Below are 20,106 nucleotides of genomic sequence, written 5' to 3'. Positions count from 1 at the left end.
CATTGTGCTTCACAGGAGATGTTAAACACATCATGTAGTCAGGCATGAAATCAATACAAAGTGTGTGAGGCAGATTTAAGGTGTTGTGAATTGCTTGTTTGCACCATAAGCAAACAAACACACAAAAATTGCACACATGCTATAGAAACACAAGCTTTGTTCTACCACTAACAAAAAAAGAGTTCGAATTACTGTACTTTGCAATACAATTAACAGTTTACAATTCACAAGAACGAAGTGAAAAGTCAGGTAGAAGTAACAATGATTTGCCAAAATTAAATACATTTTATTTTTAATTTATACCAAATACCAACATTTACGGTAAGAGACACACAGACATATTACCTGTTGATGCAGTTAAAAACCCGATGTGGGACAATAGGATCACATAAACAATACATCAGAATGCAAAGCAGCACGATTCAAATTAGTTTATTCATGTGCAGTAATTCAGCTCTGTTACTTTTTTCAGTTTTTGGATCATGGTTTACACAATAGTAGAGCTGCAGCTATCTATTATTTTAGTAATCAAGTATTCTATTGGTTATTCCATCGAGTAATCAGATAAGAAATACTTTTACCTTCTAATGAGCAATAACAAATATTGAAAAAAGAAAAAACACATCTGTCAAAATAAACTGCTCATTGGTTTCTATTTTAGATGTCACAGTATTTTAATAATGTTACTGCATACGACATCGGTATTTACATGCCATATTAAAATTTAATTTAAAAAATAAATAAATAAATGATCATAAATGTGTTATTATCAAATAATATAAGTTAGACATGGAACCTAAACTAATTTTAGTTTATAATAATTCAGTGTCCAACCTAAAAGCCCCAACTCAGTGGCTTAGAACTTTACTGGCCCATTTCGTTCTGTAAATATAACAAATTTTTCCCAGGATGGAAAAAAATCTTTTATATTTATATTTTAAAATGTTAATAGAGTTCCATTAATATAATATTATATATTATTTTCTTTTATTATATATTATTTATTACTTTAAATCTGATCTGAAAAATAATGTTATGAAAGCTTTGAAATAAACATTGTGTAGTACACCTCATGCCTCCCTATAGACTCACTCCTGTTTATTGCAGGTGTTGCAGGTCAATGCAAAGTGGTCTCACTTTCTATTGCATTGACCTGCTGTCAGCAAGCAGCCTAATTTAAACATGTGTCAGACTAAGTTAACACTTCATTGCCATGTTTTATAGTAGCTTTACTTCTGTTGCTTTACTGTAGATTTTCACTGTGTAAAACGAACAGCGGCTGATGAAGCAGCTACAAAGTTCACTTTTCTTCACATTGGAGTTTGTTAAACAGGTGCTTTGATTAACGGCTGTTGCCGTACATTATGGAAAACCATAACCACCAGAACATTGATTGACATCATTACAATACAACTCTAATACTGCATCATCTGTTCCCGGAGCTTTAGCTGTCTGCATAATCTGTTAATATTTGTAAAATGAACAACTGGCACTCCTTATCAGGATATAAAATCTGGTGCTTTGAGAGAGGGTATTAAGTGGAATATGATTATATCAGTTCTTGGATCTACTGGTATTTCCCTTTTCAATCAGGGTCAGCTTTTAATACTTTTAACCATGAATTGTTCAGGCTATCCAACTGTCATCCCTACTTTTCTCTCCATTTCCTCTTCAACTTTCAGCCCAGTTTCTTAGCATTCAAGAGTTATCTTTCAAATCACTCTGTGTAATCATATGTCAGAGGCCACTTACTACTGTCTGTAGTTTTATTTCCATCTTCACTTCCCTCTTTGAAAATCTTTCCATTTCTTTTTCCTTTCTCACACATCTCTTCCTTTCTCACTATAATCATATGTCAGGAGCCTCTTTCTTTCGCTCTAATCTGAGTAGTATAATAAAAAGTGCATTAAAAACATTAGAAAATCATTAGGTGCTAAAGGCAAAGCATGGCTCGTTTAACTGAGGGGGCTCCGGAGGTAATTTCATTATTTTACAGCCATAAGAGTGCAAGCTCACACACACACAGACACACCAAGGAGGTCTGATATATTTTAACTAATGCAGCTCATCCCTACCAACCATCTTAACACCGCTTGCAGTCTATAGGGCAATGCTAACATCAGAACTAATTGGCAAGAAAAGTGCATGCTTGTCTGTGTGTGTATGAGTGAAAGAGCGCCTGTGTTCAGTATTGCGTTGATAATACCATCCTGCAGTAAATGAAATGTAGAGCTGCAGTTTGGGCTGAGGTAAGTGCTTTGGCAGCAAATGAATTGGGATAACGTCTCGTAGCTGGGTGCATTTTTACTTAGAATAATAAATGGAGTCTATATGATCACCCCTCTGACACACAACCCGTTTCTCTTATCGAATTCCTTTTCCTTCTTTTTTATTTTTCTCTCACACTCTGGTGTTTCTCTCTTTGATTTTGAATTTTGCTCACTGCGTCTGTGATTAATTCTTCCATAGATACTCTTCTTTCTGCGTAATTCACTCCTTTTTTGTCCCACACTCTCTGAAACCCATTTCTTATACTCTAGTTTACCATCCTTTATTAATCACCATGCAGTAGGAGTTTTACATTTGCTAGAAGAGAATTTTTAAAAAAAAGTCAGCTAAATGAATTACGGAAAGGAATTAAGGGAATTACATGGAAGAGCCACTAAAGAAGAGAAACTATAATAACAGAACACAGAAAGAGGCAGTTATTCTGAGTGAGTGAGGTGATCGTATTGAATCTATTGTTCTTAGTGAAAATGCATTCAGCTAAGACAAGTTAACCCAATTCATTTGCAGCCAATGCACTTATCTAAACCCAGCCCACTGCTCTACATTTCATTTACTGCTACACAGCATTATCTACGCAATACTGCACACATGCAGACACACAGGTGGTCACCCTGCCTCTAAAACACAGTCACAGTTCCCTGTCATGGATATATGGATACTCTCTGCTTCTCTCTTTTCTCTCTCTTACACACAGACACACAAAGACCTCTAGAGTTGTATGAAAGCAAATATGATATTCATACAATGTTTCTAATTAACATGCATTTTAAAATGTTCACCATGAGGAACACATAATTTTACCATTTATGTCACTGACTAGAATTTTTAGAATTTTAGAATTTGAATTTTTTTTTACCATTTTAATGGTGTTTTTTTGTAAAAATAAATAAATAAATACAAGCCCTTTACAAGCAATCATCAAATGAGTTGTGTTCTGAAAGATTAGCACTGATATACTCTTTTACAGCTCTGTCCATCTATTTTCATAACAGGTGGTATGTAAAAATTTACGCGTGTTGCCAAAATTCTTGCTATAATTTTATCAAACATGGTTTCACGATGACATGTCTTGTGTCATGTTTACAGTTTTCATGATCTGAAATAGTTTGTTTTCATAAATGGAGTCAATCATTGTGTGTACCTCACAGAGCCAGAGGGGATGTCTGCCCCAGAGGTGGTTCCAGTAAACAGCAGCACAGCACGTGTCCTCTGGATCCCTCCTCTTCAACCCAATGGTGCAGTCACTGGTTACAACATCTATGTTAATGATCGCCTTCATGGCAATGTAGACAACAGCTCAGGGTCATACCTGCTGGGGGACCTACTGCCTTTTACTGTCTACAACATACAGGTACTCATACAAACAAGTGCAAATATGCAAAGAGAGACATCTACTGTAAACATATGCATCATGTTTTTCTGTTGATGTGCTTTTTAGGTGGAGGTGTGCACAGTGTATGCATGTGTCCGGAGCAAGGTTACCAGAACTACTACTGTGGAGGACCTGCCTGCTGACTTGGCAACACCACATGCCCAAGTGATAAGTCCCAGGTAATTTACAAATGTACAGCCATTTTTTCATGATAGTAATCTTTCTTTCTTTAACTTTCTTTGACAGCAAAAATTTTCTGGCACAACTTCACCTGCTTCCAAGGTGCATGGAGAGGATGAAAGAATTCACAAAGCAGGAACTCCAGCAACACTTGAGGGAAGATAAACAACTTTAATAATTGACCAACGCGTTTCGGCTCATCATGCCATGACCCTGATGAAGGCCACAAGCTGAAACGCCTTGGTCAATTATTAAAGTTGTTCATCTTCCCTCAAGTGTTGCTGGAGTTCCTGCTTTGTTTAACTTTCTTGAAAAATTAAAAAAACATTGCAATTTTGTACTGTAAAACTAGATTTAGTGGACAAACTTTAAAGATTGCGATTAGTCTCTCAATTCTACCTTAAAATGAAAATAATCTACTACATTTTCCTGATTATAAAATTTGTTTAGATCATTGACATTTTATTTGTAGCCAGTTAATGGCATATGAAATGTTTGTTTCTCATGTGTGATGCAAACCACATTGTTGCAAATCTTGCACTTGCAGAAAAATGCTGATTTGTGGCTTATTTTTCTTCTAGGAAACTGAGCAAGTTATAACTCTGTATGTTGCTAAAAAGGTCTTTCCTCTGCCAGATGTCAAGAGATTAAAAAAAGGGGGGGAAATCAATAGTGTGAAGTGTATAAAGATACACACACCCTGACACGTAACTCAACTTTGTCAGGCATTAACCATGCATGAACGCATGTGTATGTTTCAAAGTTTATGTGTGACTGTGTGGGTACAATTGTGTGAAAGGAGTGTGAAGGAGAACATACCCCTGCCTATCGCTTTCATTTTGTTCTGGTTGCCCCCCTTCTCTCTCTGTCAGGGTGGTGAGATTAGATTGGTCCCATCCAGGCAGACCCAGTGGGATCATGCTGGGCTTTGAGGTTTTAAGACGTACCCTCAGATCATGTGCTGGTGGGTCAACAGGGATCACATCCGCCATGGGGGAGGAGTTAAATGGCACAGGTGGTTTAAGGTTTAGATGTTCCTACCTGCAGTGTCCGGCAAGTCATGGTGTGTGCAGCACATCCTGCTTCCATCCAGACATACAGGTGACTATGCTGCCATCATTTTCTACTCATAAAAATATCTATTCTTTTTTCCAACCATGTTTTGAAGAAGGTCAGGTTAAAACAATTTTATTCATATTGACATTTGTTTAGGGTTTTTTTTTTCCAGTGTTCACTTTTTTCATCTTTTTTCTGCTATAATCGTCTCTCCCCTGCCCTTTCCACTTCAGTACTTTAGTCTCTTTTAACTAGAAGTTGCCATGAGTAAACATTAAAAAATTTGCTGTACAACAACAATGTGCAAAAGGAGATAGATGTCCAGGGTCTTGGCTGCTGATCTGAAGGGGAGAATGCATAATCCCTCAGGATAGTATGGTCGTCACCACAGAGACCAATAGGGAAGTGCGAACACTTCCTTTTCCATACACCCACTTTTATAAGGGATTCAGAATCAACCTCTCAGTGATTAATTTCTCTAAACAGATTAACTTGTCATCTGCATTGACTTCCATCCTTATGTCATTGAATGCCAGCCAAGTTGGCACAGTGAATGCCTGCTATACATTTCTCCCCACATTACCCAGGGGCAGAAACAGTATCAACAACATATTTACAAGTACACCTGCTTATTTACTGCAGGAGAATATGCTGAGATTTAGCACATGCAACATATGTGCTTAAAGAGAAGGGCTTTATTTTACAAATGTGTACACAACACACACACACACACACACACACAGGCTGACAGAGGCCTCTCTGCACAGCTAGTCATGTGAGCAACATAAAGGAGTATGGATACATACTGTATTCGTCCTTGTTTAATAGAACCACATAAGTTATTTCCTTAATGTAGTCCCGAGTCCCAAGTAAGAAAAACAAAATGTCAGTGGGGTTTTTTTTTTTGGCAAATATAAACAAGGAGTGATGGAAAACGTGGAGTTTCTGACTTGATTATGTGAATATAATAATAGAAAGTGCTAACTTTTGCACCATGAGCTCCCAATCAGGATTGAGCTCCCAAAAAGTACCACTCTACCTTTTAGTCAGTCTAGAATTCATAAAGTTACAGATGTTATATGTTGAAAAGGTTTTTTAGAGTCATGGCGTATTTGAAGAAACCCTGAAACTGTTAATTTTGGCATGAGTATTTCATTACAATCATCCTAAAATAAATATCCCCCGCCAAAAAGTTTTAATGGCCTCCTATTTGACTTGCAGTGCCACAGTCAATAACTTTAAGTATTTGTTTGAGTTGATTTTATTTACATATCATCTTATATGTTTTTTTCAATTGCGTATTAAACAGGTTTGCTGCAGTGGAGTAATTTACACAAAGAAGCCACATCATCACTGCTGTGAGGACAGCTATTTGAGTTTGAATAACTCCTCCAACCCAGTCTGCTGCAATGGCAAACTAGTCCCATCTCTTCCTGACCATCAGTGCTGTGGAGGATATTATGTCCATGTGAAAACCAGTGAGTTCCAAATTACTTTATGTAGTGTGTTTCCACTAACCTCAAATCTATTGTGTTCTGCTTTCATGGGGTTTGCTCTTCTTCGTGTTGCTCAAGTGTTTACTTCATTTGTCCTTGTCTTTGTAGATGAATACTGCTGTCCTGACCACTCGCAGGGCCGGGTCTCTGTGGGGCTGGGTGACAGCTGCTGTGGGGGGGTTCCTTACTCAGTGACAGGCGGCCAGCTCTGCTGTAGTGGGACCCTTCATGATGGCTATGGGGTCCAGTGCTGTGGAGGCCAAATCGTGGATAAAACACTGGTGTGCTGTGGTGATACTGAGAGGGGTGCAGTGCATAAATATGCTCCAGGTGAGTAAAGAAACACATGGGTCAAAATGTAAGCTAGCATTAGCTGTTGTTTGAGTGTTTTTTTTCCCAGTGTTGAAGACACGGTTGTTTAAGTCTGACAGCCTGATGAGTTGTCGTCGTATCAAATTTTGTCTGGAGACTAAGTAAAGGCCCTTTTAAAAGAAAACTAGTTGCTGTGGTGTAAGAAGGATTTTGTCAAAGTGAAGTTGGTGGTTATGACTTAACGTCTACCTAGGGAAAAAGCGACAGGAGAGTTGAGCAGAAGAAAAAGGTTGAGAGATAGACACATGGTGCAGGAACGTAGGGTCGTTTCCCTTTCTTTCTCTCCCGCAGTGTCCCAAAGCACCCGGATACCATGGCACAGATGGGACTGTGCGCGTGTGTCGGTGTGTTGGTGTGTGTAAATGTGTGTGCCATTAGACATCTTTGTCATGGCAGATGATGATGAAACACACTCAGGATGGCACCGTTGAGGGCACTGCCAAGCACACAGCAGGAGAAATGCACACTCATTCTCTCTCATACGCACACACTTTTACACATTTAGACGTTTTTCAGGCGCCCCCCATACACACACACAGAGTCAACAGGGTGCTCTCGGCAGGGTTTGCTTGAGTGTTGAGTGCCAGAGAAAAACACGTGGACTCTATTCATCACACATAAACAATGGCCCCATATGGGCTGGCCTATAGTACTCTGTTAGCCTATCCATACACACACTCACATACAAAAGCTCTACTTACGCAGAAATATATAAATTGCTGATTAAAAAAATTAATAGAAAAGAGTTATTTTTCTTTCTTGGCTGTTCTTTTTATTTTTTTTTACCCCCAACCTGTAGTTTTTATTGATTGTCAGTAAGACTCTTTTGGAAAGTTGTTAAGTGTTAACTTTCTTCCTAGTAATCCTTTGTAATTTAACATATATTATTATATTCCACCTCATCATGCCATTGCCCATTTTGTCTCATCTTTCTTTTCTTCTCCTCCACTGGATCCTCTGTTATCTCTTCCAGCTGAGCAGGCTATATGGTCATCCTTCATTTGAGGAGGCCTCCCAAGGAGTGCATATGCTCCCTACCTCTTCTTCCTCTCCATCTTCTCTTATTTCTCATCTCCTCTCCAACTCTGTCATCTTGTTTTACTCAACTCGTTTCCCCAAACTCTTCTGCTTCATCCTCTGGTCTCTTGCTCTTCCTTTTTATTCTCTTACCACGTTTTCTTCTAACTTTTCCTCCTCTCTCCCCTCCCTTCCTTTATGTGCCCCCTTCCCATCCACTCATCAGTCATTAGCTTTAGCTTCCCCATTGAGAACATATGGTATGATGGATCGTAGGGCTAGCGGCGCTAGCAAGGCTAAGGGCCATTTGCCGGGTGCATTGCGCTGTCGGGGAGCCCTGGGGCCAGCTATGCAACCTCGACCCCACACGTCTGTTTCAAGACAGTCACACACAACATGCGCACAGCAACACTATTATAGGATAGGCTACTTAACCTTGGCACCACACACTCTCATTTCTCTTTCTCATTGAGTGCAAGGTTTGCTATTTTTAATGATGCAGAGAGACAAATTAATGTGTAAAAGACAGAGAAATGGAAAGACGGAATCAGAGAAACTAACAACATCAGAATATATGCAGGTCACTTTTTTAAAGTGAGTGAGAAACAAAAAGTAACTAACTCTATATTGTATAACATTTTGGTATAAACACTTGCATTGAATGAAAAAATGTCAAATTAAACAACTGATGCAGAAAGAAATGTAAGAGAAGGAGAAAGTATTAAAGAATAAAAAATACTGAGTTAAATGCAAACACACAAAAAAGATCGGAAGTGAGTAATAGAGAAAGTACAAGGAAAAAACCCCCAGAGGAGTGGTGAAGAGCTAGATGGAGCAGATTAAAGGAGGAGTGAAGGGTATCCCATTGTGCCCAGCTGATAGACTAGGTTAGGCTGATGTGATTATGGGGTCCCTGAAGTGCGATCTATCACACATTACCGTCCACACTGTCAACAACCATACACACACACTGCAGGGGAACAGCAATGCCAGGAGACAGCCGTCTGGCAACGGATACGTGTACCGGCTTGTGTGCACATGTGCACACGTAGATAAACACACAAGCATTCAAACACAAACACAGCAACAATCAAGCATCAGTACACACACACCTGTATAAAAACTTGCATGTGATGACACACAGAGTTGCATGTGCTTGCACATTCATCCAAAAATATACACATGGACACATGTGCTTTGGGCTGGACTATTTGATTTAAAATGGGAAAGCTCCCAGTGTAAATCAAATGAAATTGAAGTGGGTCAGAAACTTACCTTATCCAACCCTTCTCAAACACAAGAAATCAACACAACAACACACATCAGTGAGCAGGGTTCAGTCTTTCTTTCTGGTTGTCCTGCAGTAAAAGTTTTGGCATCAGTCTTACTTTCATTTTCTGAATTGTCTTCCACTCATTTCCGCTTGGGTATCATTATTTATTATTTCAGTGGCTCATACTGAAATGTTTTAAAGCTGCAGTGACTTGCATGTGTTTTTGTTTGTTTGTTTGTTTGTTTGTTTGTTTGTTTGTTTGTTTGTTTGTTTGTTTTCCAACTCAAGCTCCTCTCTAGTGTTACTATCAAATTATTATATACTAATATTCTTTTTCCAGCTTATGACTATGATAATAATAGCACATCTGGAATGTATTCACAATACTTGACGTTCCGTATTTTGTCATAATCCACCCTTATTTCTAAAAACATCAAATTAATTTTGACCTCATAATTCTTCACACAATACCCCATATTGACAAAGTGAAAAAAGTTTGCTTAAAATTATTGCAAATGTATTAAAAAAATAAAAAAATAATATATATATTGTAGTTTCTCCCATTTCCAGAACTCATCAGTAGGGATAGGTATCGTTTAGGTTTTATCCGATACCAGTACCAAACCGGTACTTTTGAAACGGTGCCGGTGCTTAAACGGTGCTCGAAACGGTGCTTAAAGAATGAAGAACACAAAGTTGGTCCAAAAACCTCTCATGTTCAGCTGTTTTTTTTGTAAAAAGATAACAATGTTAGCCTTTTCTGCAGCTATAGGGGATTTATGGCATCACTCTTGGCTGGGAGCAGTGCTTAAACAATGGAAAAAACACAAACTTTGTCCAAAAACCTCTCATGTTTAGCTGTTTCCCTCTTTTTCTTTGGTCATTTCAGCCTTTTTGGCCAGGGTGAAGGGAGTATCTGCCATCAAACAAGAAGACAGCCGCATGTAACTACGACGGTGTTTGCTAGTTCACCTTACATGCATTAATTTAATAACGTGGTTAGTGTACTCAACGTAAATTACACACGAACAATATTAAGCTACTCACACAGAGAAGAACGGCTGCTGCTGCCATCATCATCCTTCATCATTTCTGCTACACTGGCAGGGCTAGGGGCCAGGACTCTAATCTTCGGGTTTTTGGGGGATGTTGCTAACTCCGGGTCCGATAACAGGCAGCACACCCGCAGTAGATGTGCTCGGTGTGAGGTCTCGCAGCAAGCTATCAAATACGGCACATTTTTCGGTTTTTAACAAAATGCTATACGTTGCCAGGTGTTTCATCAGGTTCCAGGTGTTACCTCCTTTGCACAGTATCACAGTATCCCGTTAAAGCACTTGTTGCAGGCTGCTGAGTTTTTGCTGTGAAGTACAGCCAGACTTTGACCGCTTCACCTTGGGCATTTTTAATCTGTAGCTCTGCTCTAAAAGAACGTACATACCTGGACCCGCTTACTATCCTCAGAAACGTAAAATGATTGGCTAGAATCCAAAGTGTATGACGTCTCAGAAAAAAAAAGCACCGAAATAAAGCACCGAAATGTGCGCTGCTTTTCGGTCTGATTACTACCGTTTATGTCAGAACCAGTGCCCATCCCTACTGATCAGTTGGGATGGGGAGCATCAGTGCATGGACATTTTTAGACCTCTCAAGAGATGTTCAATTGGGTTCAAGTCTTTGTGCTGGCTGGGCCACTAAATTGTCCCAAAGCCACTCCTTGGCTATGTGCTTAGGGTCTTTGTCCTGTTGGAAGATGAACTCTTTCCCCAGTCCAAGGTCCAGACTCCTCTAGATCAGGTCATAGCAAGAATGACTCACAATGCTACAGTCTCCCAGCTCCTGCTGACAAATGGCCTGCATTTGGTAAATGGCCTGCATTTGTATAGCGCTTTTCTAGTCCATAGGACCCCAAAGCGCTTTACACTACATTCAGTCATTCACCCATTCACACACACATTCACACACTGGCGATGGAAAGCTACATTGTAGCCACAGCTGCCCTGGGGCGCACTGACAGAGGCGAGGCTGCCGGACACAGGCGCCACCGGGCCCTCTGACCACCACCAGTAGGCAAACATGGGACAAAAAACCTCCCCACAGCATGATGCTGCCACCATCATGTTTCACTGTAGGGATGATACTAGCCAGGTGATGAGTGGTACCTGGTTTCCTATTTATTACATCAGACCAGAAAATGTTGTTTCTTGTGGTCTTGGAGTCCTTTTGGAAAACTCCATGTGGGCTGTCATGTGCCTTTTACTGAGGAGTGGCTTCCATTGACCATTCTACCATAGAGGCCTGATTGGTTGAGTGCTGCAGAAAAGGTTGTCCTATTGGAAGGTTCTTTTAACCTCCTAGGACCTGGATGTGGACATCAAATTTTGGGCTGTCTAGACCAAAATACTACATTTGCCTCTACAAGGGCCTGATATCCACTTACGAGGACATTATACTGCCACTGCTCTATTGAAATTTTAAACAAATATCCTCATATGTGGATCTCATTTTTCTCAGAAACAGAAATTAGGTGAAAAAAAAATCTGGTAATTCTTTGTTTTTACATTCATTATGTGCCAATCAGCCCAAATGTCAAAGAGAAATTAAAAATGCATGCCATGGAAGAGTTCGGGTCTTAAGAGGTTAAAGTGACCATCGTGTTTTTAGTCACCTCCCCGACTAAGGCACTTCTACCCTAATTTTCCAGATTTGCCTGGAGGCCAGCTCAAGGAAAAGTCCTGTTGGGATGATGGTGCTCATTGAGACCTTCAATTCTGCAGAATATTTTTCGTACCCTTGCCCAGATCTGTGTCCCTGTCTCAAAGGTCCACAGACAATTACAGTACTTGGACTTTATGGGTTGGTTTGTACTCTGACATGCACTGTTAGCTATGGGACGTTAGACTGGTGTGTGGCTTTCCAAATCATGTCTAGTCAACTGAATTTACCACAGGTGGATTCCAGTCAAGGTCTAGAAATATCTGACTGAGCATCTGTGGAAATGGATGGGCTTGAGCTGAGCTGAGTATAAATGCAAAAGCTGTGAATACATATGTACGTTTTATCTTAGTTTTTTAATTTTAATATGTTTTCAAGAATTTCAAGCAAACTTGTTTCACTTTGTTCTTTTGGTGTATTGTGTATAGAATGTTTTGGTGAAAAATAAGTTTAACCCCATTTGGAATAAGGCTGTAACATGACAAAAAAACAAGTGAAGTGCTGTGAATACTCTCTGGATTCAATGTACATTCGTTTTGTGGTGGGAATGTTTCTTGTGGTTGAGAAGATCCAGTCTGTCACCAATGTGGATCCACTGGAGCTTATTGTCCGTCTTTCCAGCCAAATTGTTTTTTGTTTGTTTGTTGTTGTTTTTTTAATCTATCTGTTCAAATAACACTTACAGTATACACCTACAGTATATATCAGTAACAGCCAGCCTAATTTCTACTCTGGGCAATTTTGTAGTTTGATGTATTATTGTGATGGGCCATAATCCTTTCCTCAGTGTCCTGAGTTGTTACACAATAACACAAAGTCTCTGTGCTAAATCCTTCTCTTCCAAATCTGCTGGTTTGTTTAAACAGCTTCCATTTCACTTTCAAGTAGATTAAACACTGTTTGTTTTTGGACAAGAGAGCCTCAGTTTTCCCACAGTATTTCCTCCTGTGCTGCAGGTTCGAGACCAACTTTTAAGCTTTTCATTTGCTCCTCTTTTCTTCTTTTCCTGAGTTTGTATGTAAGATGTTTAGCTAAGACTTAGGTGAGATTAGATGGAGTTTAAAGGAACTGAGTTTGGCGTCTTTGGCCTCCCGTTGGTTCCTGACTCTCCTTAAGTCCCATGCCTCACTGGGCTCTATCATTTAACCTTTATACTTTTTCATTATCATGTCCAGATCTTTAACTCTTTAATCTGCCCTTCAACCCCATCAAATCCATCTCTCACTGTGGGTGCTACCATAAATGCCCTCCCCACTTCAGTTTTTCTGCAAGTGAGTGAATCTTAAAAAATGTGTGCATTTCTTTAACTCCTTCTCTTACTCCCTCCCTCTGTCCCAGCCCAGCAGGCCCCATCCAGACGTTCAAGGACAAATCTGAATATCCCTTTTCACCGTTTAAGTGTTAAAAGCCTGCCGGTGCCGGGGTGTTATCTTAACGCGCCTTGCCGTGCCATCATCAGAGCGCGTGATGAAAATGGCTGTGATGATGCTAAAAGAAAAAAAGAGGAGGGGGAGAAAAAGTAATAATCAAATATGTTTTTCAAGGGCACAGTGACCATTTGCTGGAGGGAAATTATCCCAGTAGTTAAGCTAGCTCACTCTGAGCCTGGTGGAGTTGTGAGAGTGGATTCGTTTGTGTGTGTAAGTGTGTGCAAATGTGCAAGGTGTATTACTTCAACTTAGTGCATGCATCCTTTCCTTCTTCTCTGTTGCTGAGTGTTTTTGTATCTGTGTGAGCATGTGGTTGCTTTTTTACATATATCTTTATGCACAGAGGCATAGATTCTTTGCATGTCCTTTGATTGTTTATGCCTAGAGATTCTCATCACTTTCTCTGTGTGTATGTATTTCGGTTTGTGTATGTGTGTTTATCATTGCCAAAAGCCCCTCATCAATGATGGGTAGCAAATGGCCAACGGTAGTGCATTCCAAACAGCAGCGTCTGGCTGCTTTAGAAGATCGAGTACTCTCTGAACACAGGAAGACATTTCTCTCTCTGTTAATGTATTTATGATGATGGCTTTTCTATTAGGTTTACTTTAATGACTGGCAAGAATAAAACCAGAGGCTGTCAGGAACACAGCACACAGATGAGGTGTGTGTGTGTGTGTGTGTGTGCGTGCGTGTGTTTGTGTGATTGTGTCTATGTTGTATTTGCGTTATTATATTTTGTTTGTGTTACTCTTGTTGTTACATGTTTTGGATACATTAAAGTTGTAATTTAAAAGTATGCACACACATGCAGATTTACATTTACAGGAAGTGATTACTATTGTATGAAATTAAATATGCTTATCTGATACAAAGAAGGACATTGTTGCATTTAAAATAGTTTTATATCAGTACCCTTGAATAACCTTGAACAAGTCCAATAGGCAAATTGGCATTTCCGAGTTTGCCCTGTAATGCACATCTTCTAAAAATCTCAGATGAGTTTGAATCTCAGTCCAGGCCAGAGGTCAAGTTTCCCGAAAAGCTTGTGAATGCAATAACTTGAGAACAAGACGTTGTGTGATTTACAAAATGATACCATAGGTGCATGTACTAGAAGGCTGTGGAAAATGAGAATGTCTTTATATTTTTCCCATCCACTCTAAAGGGGGCTATATTATGTATCATAAAGATCCTGAAAACTTTTTGGCCAGCAGATCGCATCCATTCAACACAGTGCTTGTGATTCCAGTAGATACACCAAGGGGTATTTCAGAAGCATCGCAGAAGGAGCTCTTCACTCTGTATCACCTAAAGTAGCACACATCAAGCTCCACAGAGCAAGTAAATAGTGCAGGAAGTCAAGCACAGGAATGGCATAACGACTCCTGAAGTCAGAGCTGGTGTATTCTTAGAATTGAAGTTTAGGAGAAAACTGGTGGAAAAAAAAAGAAAAGAAAGGTGGGTGGCAAAGAGGTGTAAGAGTAAGTAATTGAGTAATTCAAATCCATCAGGACTCTCTTGTGGGGTGTTTTCATATTCTCCGTGTACATGTTTCCTCCAGATACTTCCTCCAGTTTCCTCTTATAGTCCAGAGTCATGCATGTTAGTTTAACTGGGGATTTTAAATTGACCAGTGGTGTCTAAGCAGAAGAAAACGGAGGAATGGATAGATATTAATTATCATTAGTTGTAATCAGTATGTACTTTAAACCATACAAACACAAATTTTATATTTACTGATTCTGTCATGAAATTTGTTTTATTTTAGAAGATCTCACTGCATACAAAAAAGAAAATCTTGCTCATTTCATATCATTTAGTTGTTCTTTTTTGTGTTGTAAATCTGTTTAAGTCTTTTAGTTGTTGGTGTCTCCTAGTCCTCATCTCATTCTGTGTCCTTCTGACATATCGTTTAAGCACACATGAACAGCTGCTTCCTGTGTTTCAGTCTTTAGTGAATCCCTGTTGGGTTTTGAAATTTTAACTACTAGCAATCCATTCATTTGAGCTTAGCACTCACACAAACACTTAAAGCGTTTATATGCAAAGATGCATGTACAAGCACACGCCCAGCTGGTAATATTGCTGAGATTAGAAAAAAAGAAAAGAAAGATGTCAGAAAGGCAAGAGGACATCCCGTCAGCTGGGAAAAGAGTATGTGTGTGTGTGTGTGGATTTGATTATGTGTACGCTTGCTGCCTCAACATCCAGATGTGTGCGTTCCAGGGGAATACTGTGCACTGTGTGAGAAAGTCAATTCACAGTGATTTCATCTCTTGACATGGCATATAGTTTGGCCTCTATGGAGCAGAAAGTACACACACACACGTTTTTTTGTATTTCAAGTTGAAAGAGTTGCTCTTTCTTTGACTGTGATCAGCACAGAGCTGAAAGAGAACGTTTTCATAGGGCTCTGTGCAGTTCTGTGAAAAACTAAGTTCACCCCACAATTCACTAGCCTGCACTTTCAGCGGTATTAACATGAATTTAACGGTTTCTTTATGACTAAATCAGTGTTTCACATCATTCTGGACGAATTTTGGCCCACCCTTCTTTATGATGGTGCTTCAGTTAATTGACATTTGCAGGCATTTTTTAATGCAGAGATCACTTAAGGTCCCGCCACAGTATTTTGAATCAGGTTCAGGTCTGGACTTGGGCTGCGCCATTGCAAGCACTTGATTCTTTAACCCTTCTAATTTATACTTGGTGCTGTGCTTGGGATCATTGTCCTGTTGAATGACCCATCCAGGTTTTAGGCGTCAGTCAGATGGTCGCAGATTTTACTATAGAATACTTTGGTATACAAAGGAATTCGACTCAAGCCCACCCGATCACCCCTCCATTACCATGTTTGGCAGCTAGTAAGGTGCTTGTGTTGAATTACTGCATTTGTTTTTTGCCACTAATATTTGATTAAGTCTTATTACCCTGCATACAAGTGCAAAATTACCATTGTATTCGCTACCCTTCCATTTCTGTATATAAGCAAGAGAAAGTCTGACCGAAGAAACTGAAATAATAATGTCACAAAGGATTAGGCTGAGTCAAGTATGACTTTAAAAAATATTTGTAGCTTCCTAGTAAAGTCAGAAAAAACGAATTCTGCCTTTAGTGCGACCATCACCTAAAATTCAAGAAATAAAAAATTTCTAAAAGTATTTGTCTTTCTAACTATAAATGTGTTCAAATCAGCCACAAATATAAAACCATTGGAGTGAAGATCACCTATCATCTTGTGGTATTGCAGTTCTCTGCTAAGAAGGGTTTTTTTTTATTCATGCTATACATCTAAAACCTTCTCGTGGCATCATGGGGAACAACCCAACAGCAGTAGCTGCCTCCCCAAAAGGACTGTTCGTTGCATTACGTCACAAAACTGCGAATGCTCACCTCGGACATCCCGGAAACCTTTGTGGTCAAGATTTTGGTTTTCTCAGGTTAAATCTACAAGAAAGATTATTCTACTCTTACTTTCATAATAGAATAAATCTCAAATCAAAGATATATTTTAAAATATTTCAGTGGTTTTCCTATTGTAGTTTCATGTAGCCAGTATGTATCTGTCATGATCTATAATTTTAAGTAGCACACGATTTTTTTTCTCCATGAAACCTGCTTCAGCTTAAGTGTGTGCTGTTGTGCATAAACACAAATATGTGTATGTGTACATTCGCTGTGCACTTTGTGCCAAACCCCTTGTAATATATTCAGGTATTTAAAAGTGTTTGGTTTGTTTAAAGTTGTAGAGGGGTTTTGGTCTCCTAGAGAGCTCGGATAACCCTAATCCACAACACACATTTTTATCAGTAGTTCATTGGCAGGGCTAAATATTGACTTATCATTAAGTGGAATGACTGAAACCCTAATAATAATTCACGTTGTCTAAGCACCTTGTGTTGACGCGGCGCTCCCGACGCTATTAACGAATGTATGCAAATCCTGCGTAAATCTGAAGATTAGGGCTGAAGCATTCTGTGATGCAAGAGAGAAAACAAGAGGTGTGTGATAAAATGTTGTCTGCACATACACAGCCATGCAAAAAAAAAAAAAAACACAACCCACACAGCTTATAGAGAGGAAGAGAAAATAGGGGTGTGCGTTTCAAATGTTAACACAAATGAACAGGGATGTCACACATACCCATACACAGATAACGCGTATAGAGACAGGGATTGAATTCCTGCTGAATGCATGATAATACAATAGTGAAGTTTAGCTGCAGAACAGTAAACAAGCGATTCAGACCTATGAACGGTGTGAATACAGAGAGAGTGATAGAGTAATAGTGCAAGGAAAATGGGGTAAGAGGAAGGCAGAGACAGGAGGAAGACATGGAGATGATAAAGAGAAAAGGTAGCAAGTTAAGGAAGTACATGCATGAGGACCAGAGAAATGTGAACATTCAGGGGAAACCAGCAGTTCGTGCAGGAGTTTGCTCACCTGTAGAGAGAAAAAGAAGGTAGATTATTAAAGGTAATATAAGATTAGACAGAATGTGGGGTCAGGAAAAGAAATTCATCAGTGATGATGAAGAAGATGTAAATCCTGAACTTCAGGTCACAACTGATAAACATGGCATTTCTTAGAGTAGGTGAAAGACTTATGTGTTTGAACAGAACCATGTTAGATGACGCAGAGAATGACAGTTCGATTGCTGCAGAGGAGCTATAAGTAAAGCAAATGACTGAAAACTGTGAGATGCAGAGGGCCTGGCGTCCGGATGGAAAGAAGGAGAAGAGGTGAGGATGCTGAGAGGACGACGGATGAGCAGAGAGAAGCTATTTTGGAAAAGTGTTGAGCTGTTTATTTGCGCGTCATTGAAGCTGAAGTAAGGCGCTGGGGGAATTGGCCACCAAGCCCCCGCTCCGCAACAGCTGCCGCTGCTAAGTGAGTTACTAGCCGTCAGACTGCTTTTATGTCACACAATCACATACACATGCGCTTTCCTGTCACATTGTGCCTGTGATGGATGCTTTGAGCATATAATGCACTGCAGCGGTGCAATGGAAAATATGTGCCATTCTGCACTTTTGGCCTTTAAGTGAACTGATTGCTTAAATTAACAGAATTTAATGTGCTGAAAGTGTAAATGCTGATTAGAGTGTTAAATAATAAGTTATTTATCACTCCACAACAAGCTGCATTCCCATTAAAGAGTGAAGCTGTGTTACAAAGCAATGACTTAGTGTTTAATGTGTGCTGTCAAATAAAATGGGCATCACAGCTGGGGGTAGATAGAGCTACAGATCAGCATGTCATCAACTGTTAGGATACATTTGCTAAATACCTCATAACATATAGATTATTTTCACAATAAACTAAATAACCAGTAAGACTGTGGCTTCTTCCAGTCTATCGCTCTGTAATTCAAAATTAGGCGCTTTTACTTTGGGAGCGCTCTCATTAAACTGTGATTAAAATCGGTCTATTTTTTTATCATTGCAGTTAGATCTTTTTCGTCAGCCTGGCCATCCTTTGCTCATTTGTATTTCTAATGCTCCTTCACAGCAGGGAGTTACTGACTCAGCATTATAGTGGGACGTTATTATAACCTTTAATTCATTGCAAAGCCAGAGCTTGCCAGTCTAAACTATCGTCTAAAGCTAATCCATCCAAGCAGCCAGGTTGACTGAATGGTTATCAGGGCCACTAGAAAAAAGGCAGAGTGGAAATTCACTCCGGTATCCTCAGCTGCTGTTAGGTTCGTCTCTCCTACATGCTGCTGTCGGGTTTGCCCTCCTCTCCGTGACCTAACATTCATCAGATCCACGAAAGTGTCAGTAATTTTCAATTTGTATGATTTATGTATGCCAAGTCAAAACAAGTTGATTTAGTTGTTATAGTATCAAAAGATGGCGGTTATGGAGGAACCCCATGAGCTTAGGGGTTAGACAGCAACCAAGATTCTCCACCTCTCCCTCGGACTGGCATCTTTTTATCATTGCTGTCTAGACCATAGAGAACCCTTATCAGTGCTCATTGGTGTCTTTTCTAAGTAAAACAAAAATTTTGGGCTTCCTAATTAGGCTTCAACATTGGAATACAAACACCTTGTTAAGAAATATTAGGAGAGTTTTCAATGTACCATTAGTCTTTAAATATCCCAACTATTCTTTAACAAGCATAAGCTATTTTTATTGGATCATTTCTTGCTCCACTAGGAATTTCTCCCTTGAATCTCCGTGTACTGCCAAAGTTTTAATTTGTCTGTCATCGAAACCAACTCACGTTATTTCAGTTTGAAATGTGAAGTGCCGGAGATTGTGAAGAAACATACTTGAAATTTGATATTCAGCTGCAAAACATTTACAGGTAAATGGAGTGATAGCATGCATTTTAAATGTCACCTTGCTGCTGAAGGTGAAGTGGTGGCAGACAGACATCACCTATCACTGTCAGAAATGGCAGCTCTCAGAAAAACGCACTTCCTTTCCCGTTGCAGTCTTTAGACAGCATAGCCTGAATATTACTGCTCAGAGAGGAGAAATAGTATGCAGGGGAGGAGGGGATGGAGGAAAGAGGAAGAGGATACGTGGATAAGAGTTGATAAGAAGAGAGGCACAATAATATTCAGAGCAGCCTAAATACTCTTTCTGTTCATATCGGAAAACATAGATTAAGGAGTGAAGGAAAGGGGAGTTTAGAAAAGGAGGAAGGACGAGGACTGAGGCAGTAAAAAAGGTTACAGAGGGAAGAGGATGACAGAAAAGATGAAAAAACTAAGAAGCCCGAATAGTATTACAGAATATCATTTTTAGTGTAGAGTGATAGATGACAAGGAAAAGAAAATGTGTTTTATGTTATAGAAAAACAGAAAAGCTGATTTTAGACATCAGACATCACAGCAAAGCTGTTATATAGAAAGATAAAGAGAAATATCCAATAAATCACAGAGACGAT

The 20,106-nt window shown here is 39.4% G+C and overlaps 1 protein-coding gene across 7 annotated transcripts in view; it reads left to right on the top strand.

Moving 5' to 3' along the window:
• ush2a (Usher syndrome 2A (autosomal recessive, mild)) overlaps positions 1 to 20,106 on the top strand; it is a 213,748-nt gene that overhangs the window by 136,337 nt on the left and 57,305 nt on the right. For all 7 annotated transcript variants that reach the window (XM_005915042.3, XM_042214207.1, XM_042214198.1 and 4 more), the window contains 5 exons: positions 3,438 to 3,640; positions 3,728 to 3,840; positions 4,714 to 4,942; positions 6,207 to 6,375; positions 6,502 to 6,723. In XM_005915042.3, coding sequence (XP_005915104.1) covers positions 3,438 to 3,640; positions 3,728 to 3,840; positions 4,714 to 4,942; positions 6,207 to 6,375; positions 6,502 to 6,723 — 936 coding nt within the window. The remainder of the gene's footprint in view (positions 1 to 3,437; positions 3,641 to 3,727; positions 3,841 to 4,713; positions 4,943 to 6,206; positions 6,376 to 6,501; positions 6,724 to 20,106) is intronic.

This window comes from Haplochromis burtoni, unplaced genomic scaffold (genome assembly GCF_018398535.1).
Source record: "Haplochromis burtoni strain Fernald_Lab_line unplaced genomic scaffold, NCSU_Asbu1 Contig_11, whole genome shotgun sequence".
NCBI classification, from domain to species: Eukaryota; Metazoa; Chordata; class Actinopteri; order Cichliformes; family Cichlidae; genus Haplochromis; species Haplochromis burtoni.
The sequence above is the reverse complement of the archived record's forward strand: the minus strand, read 5'-3'. Positions and strand labels throughout refer to the sequence as shown.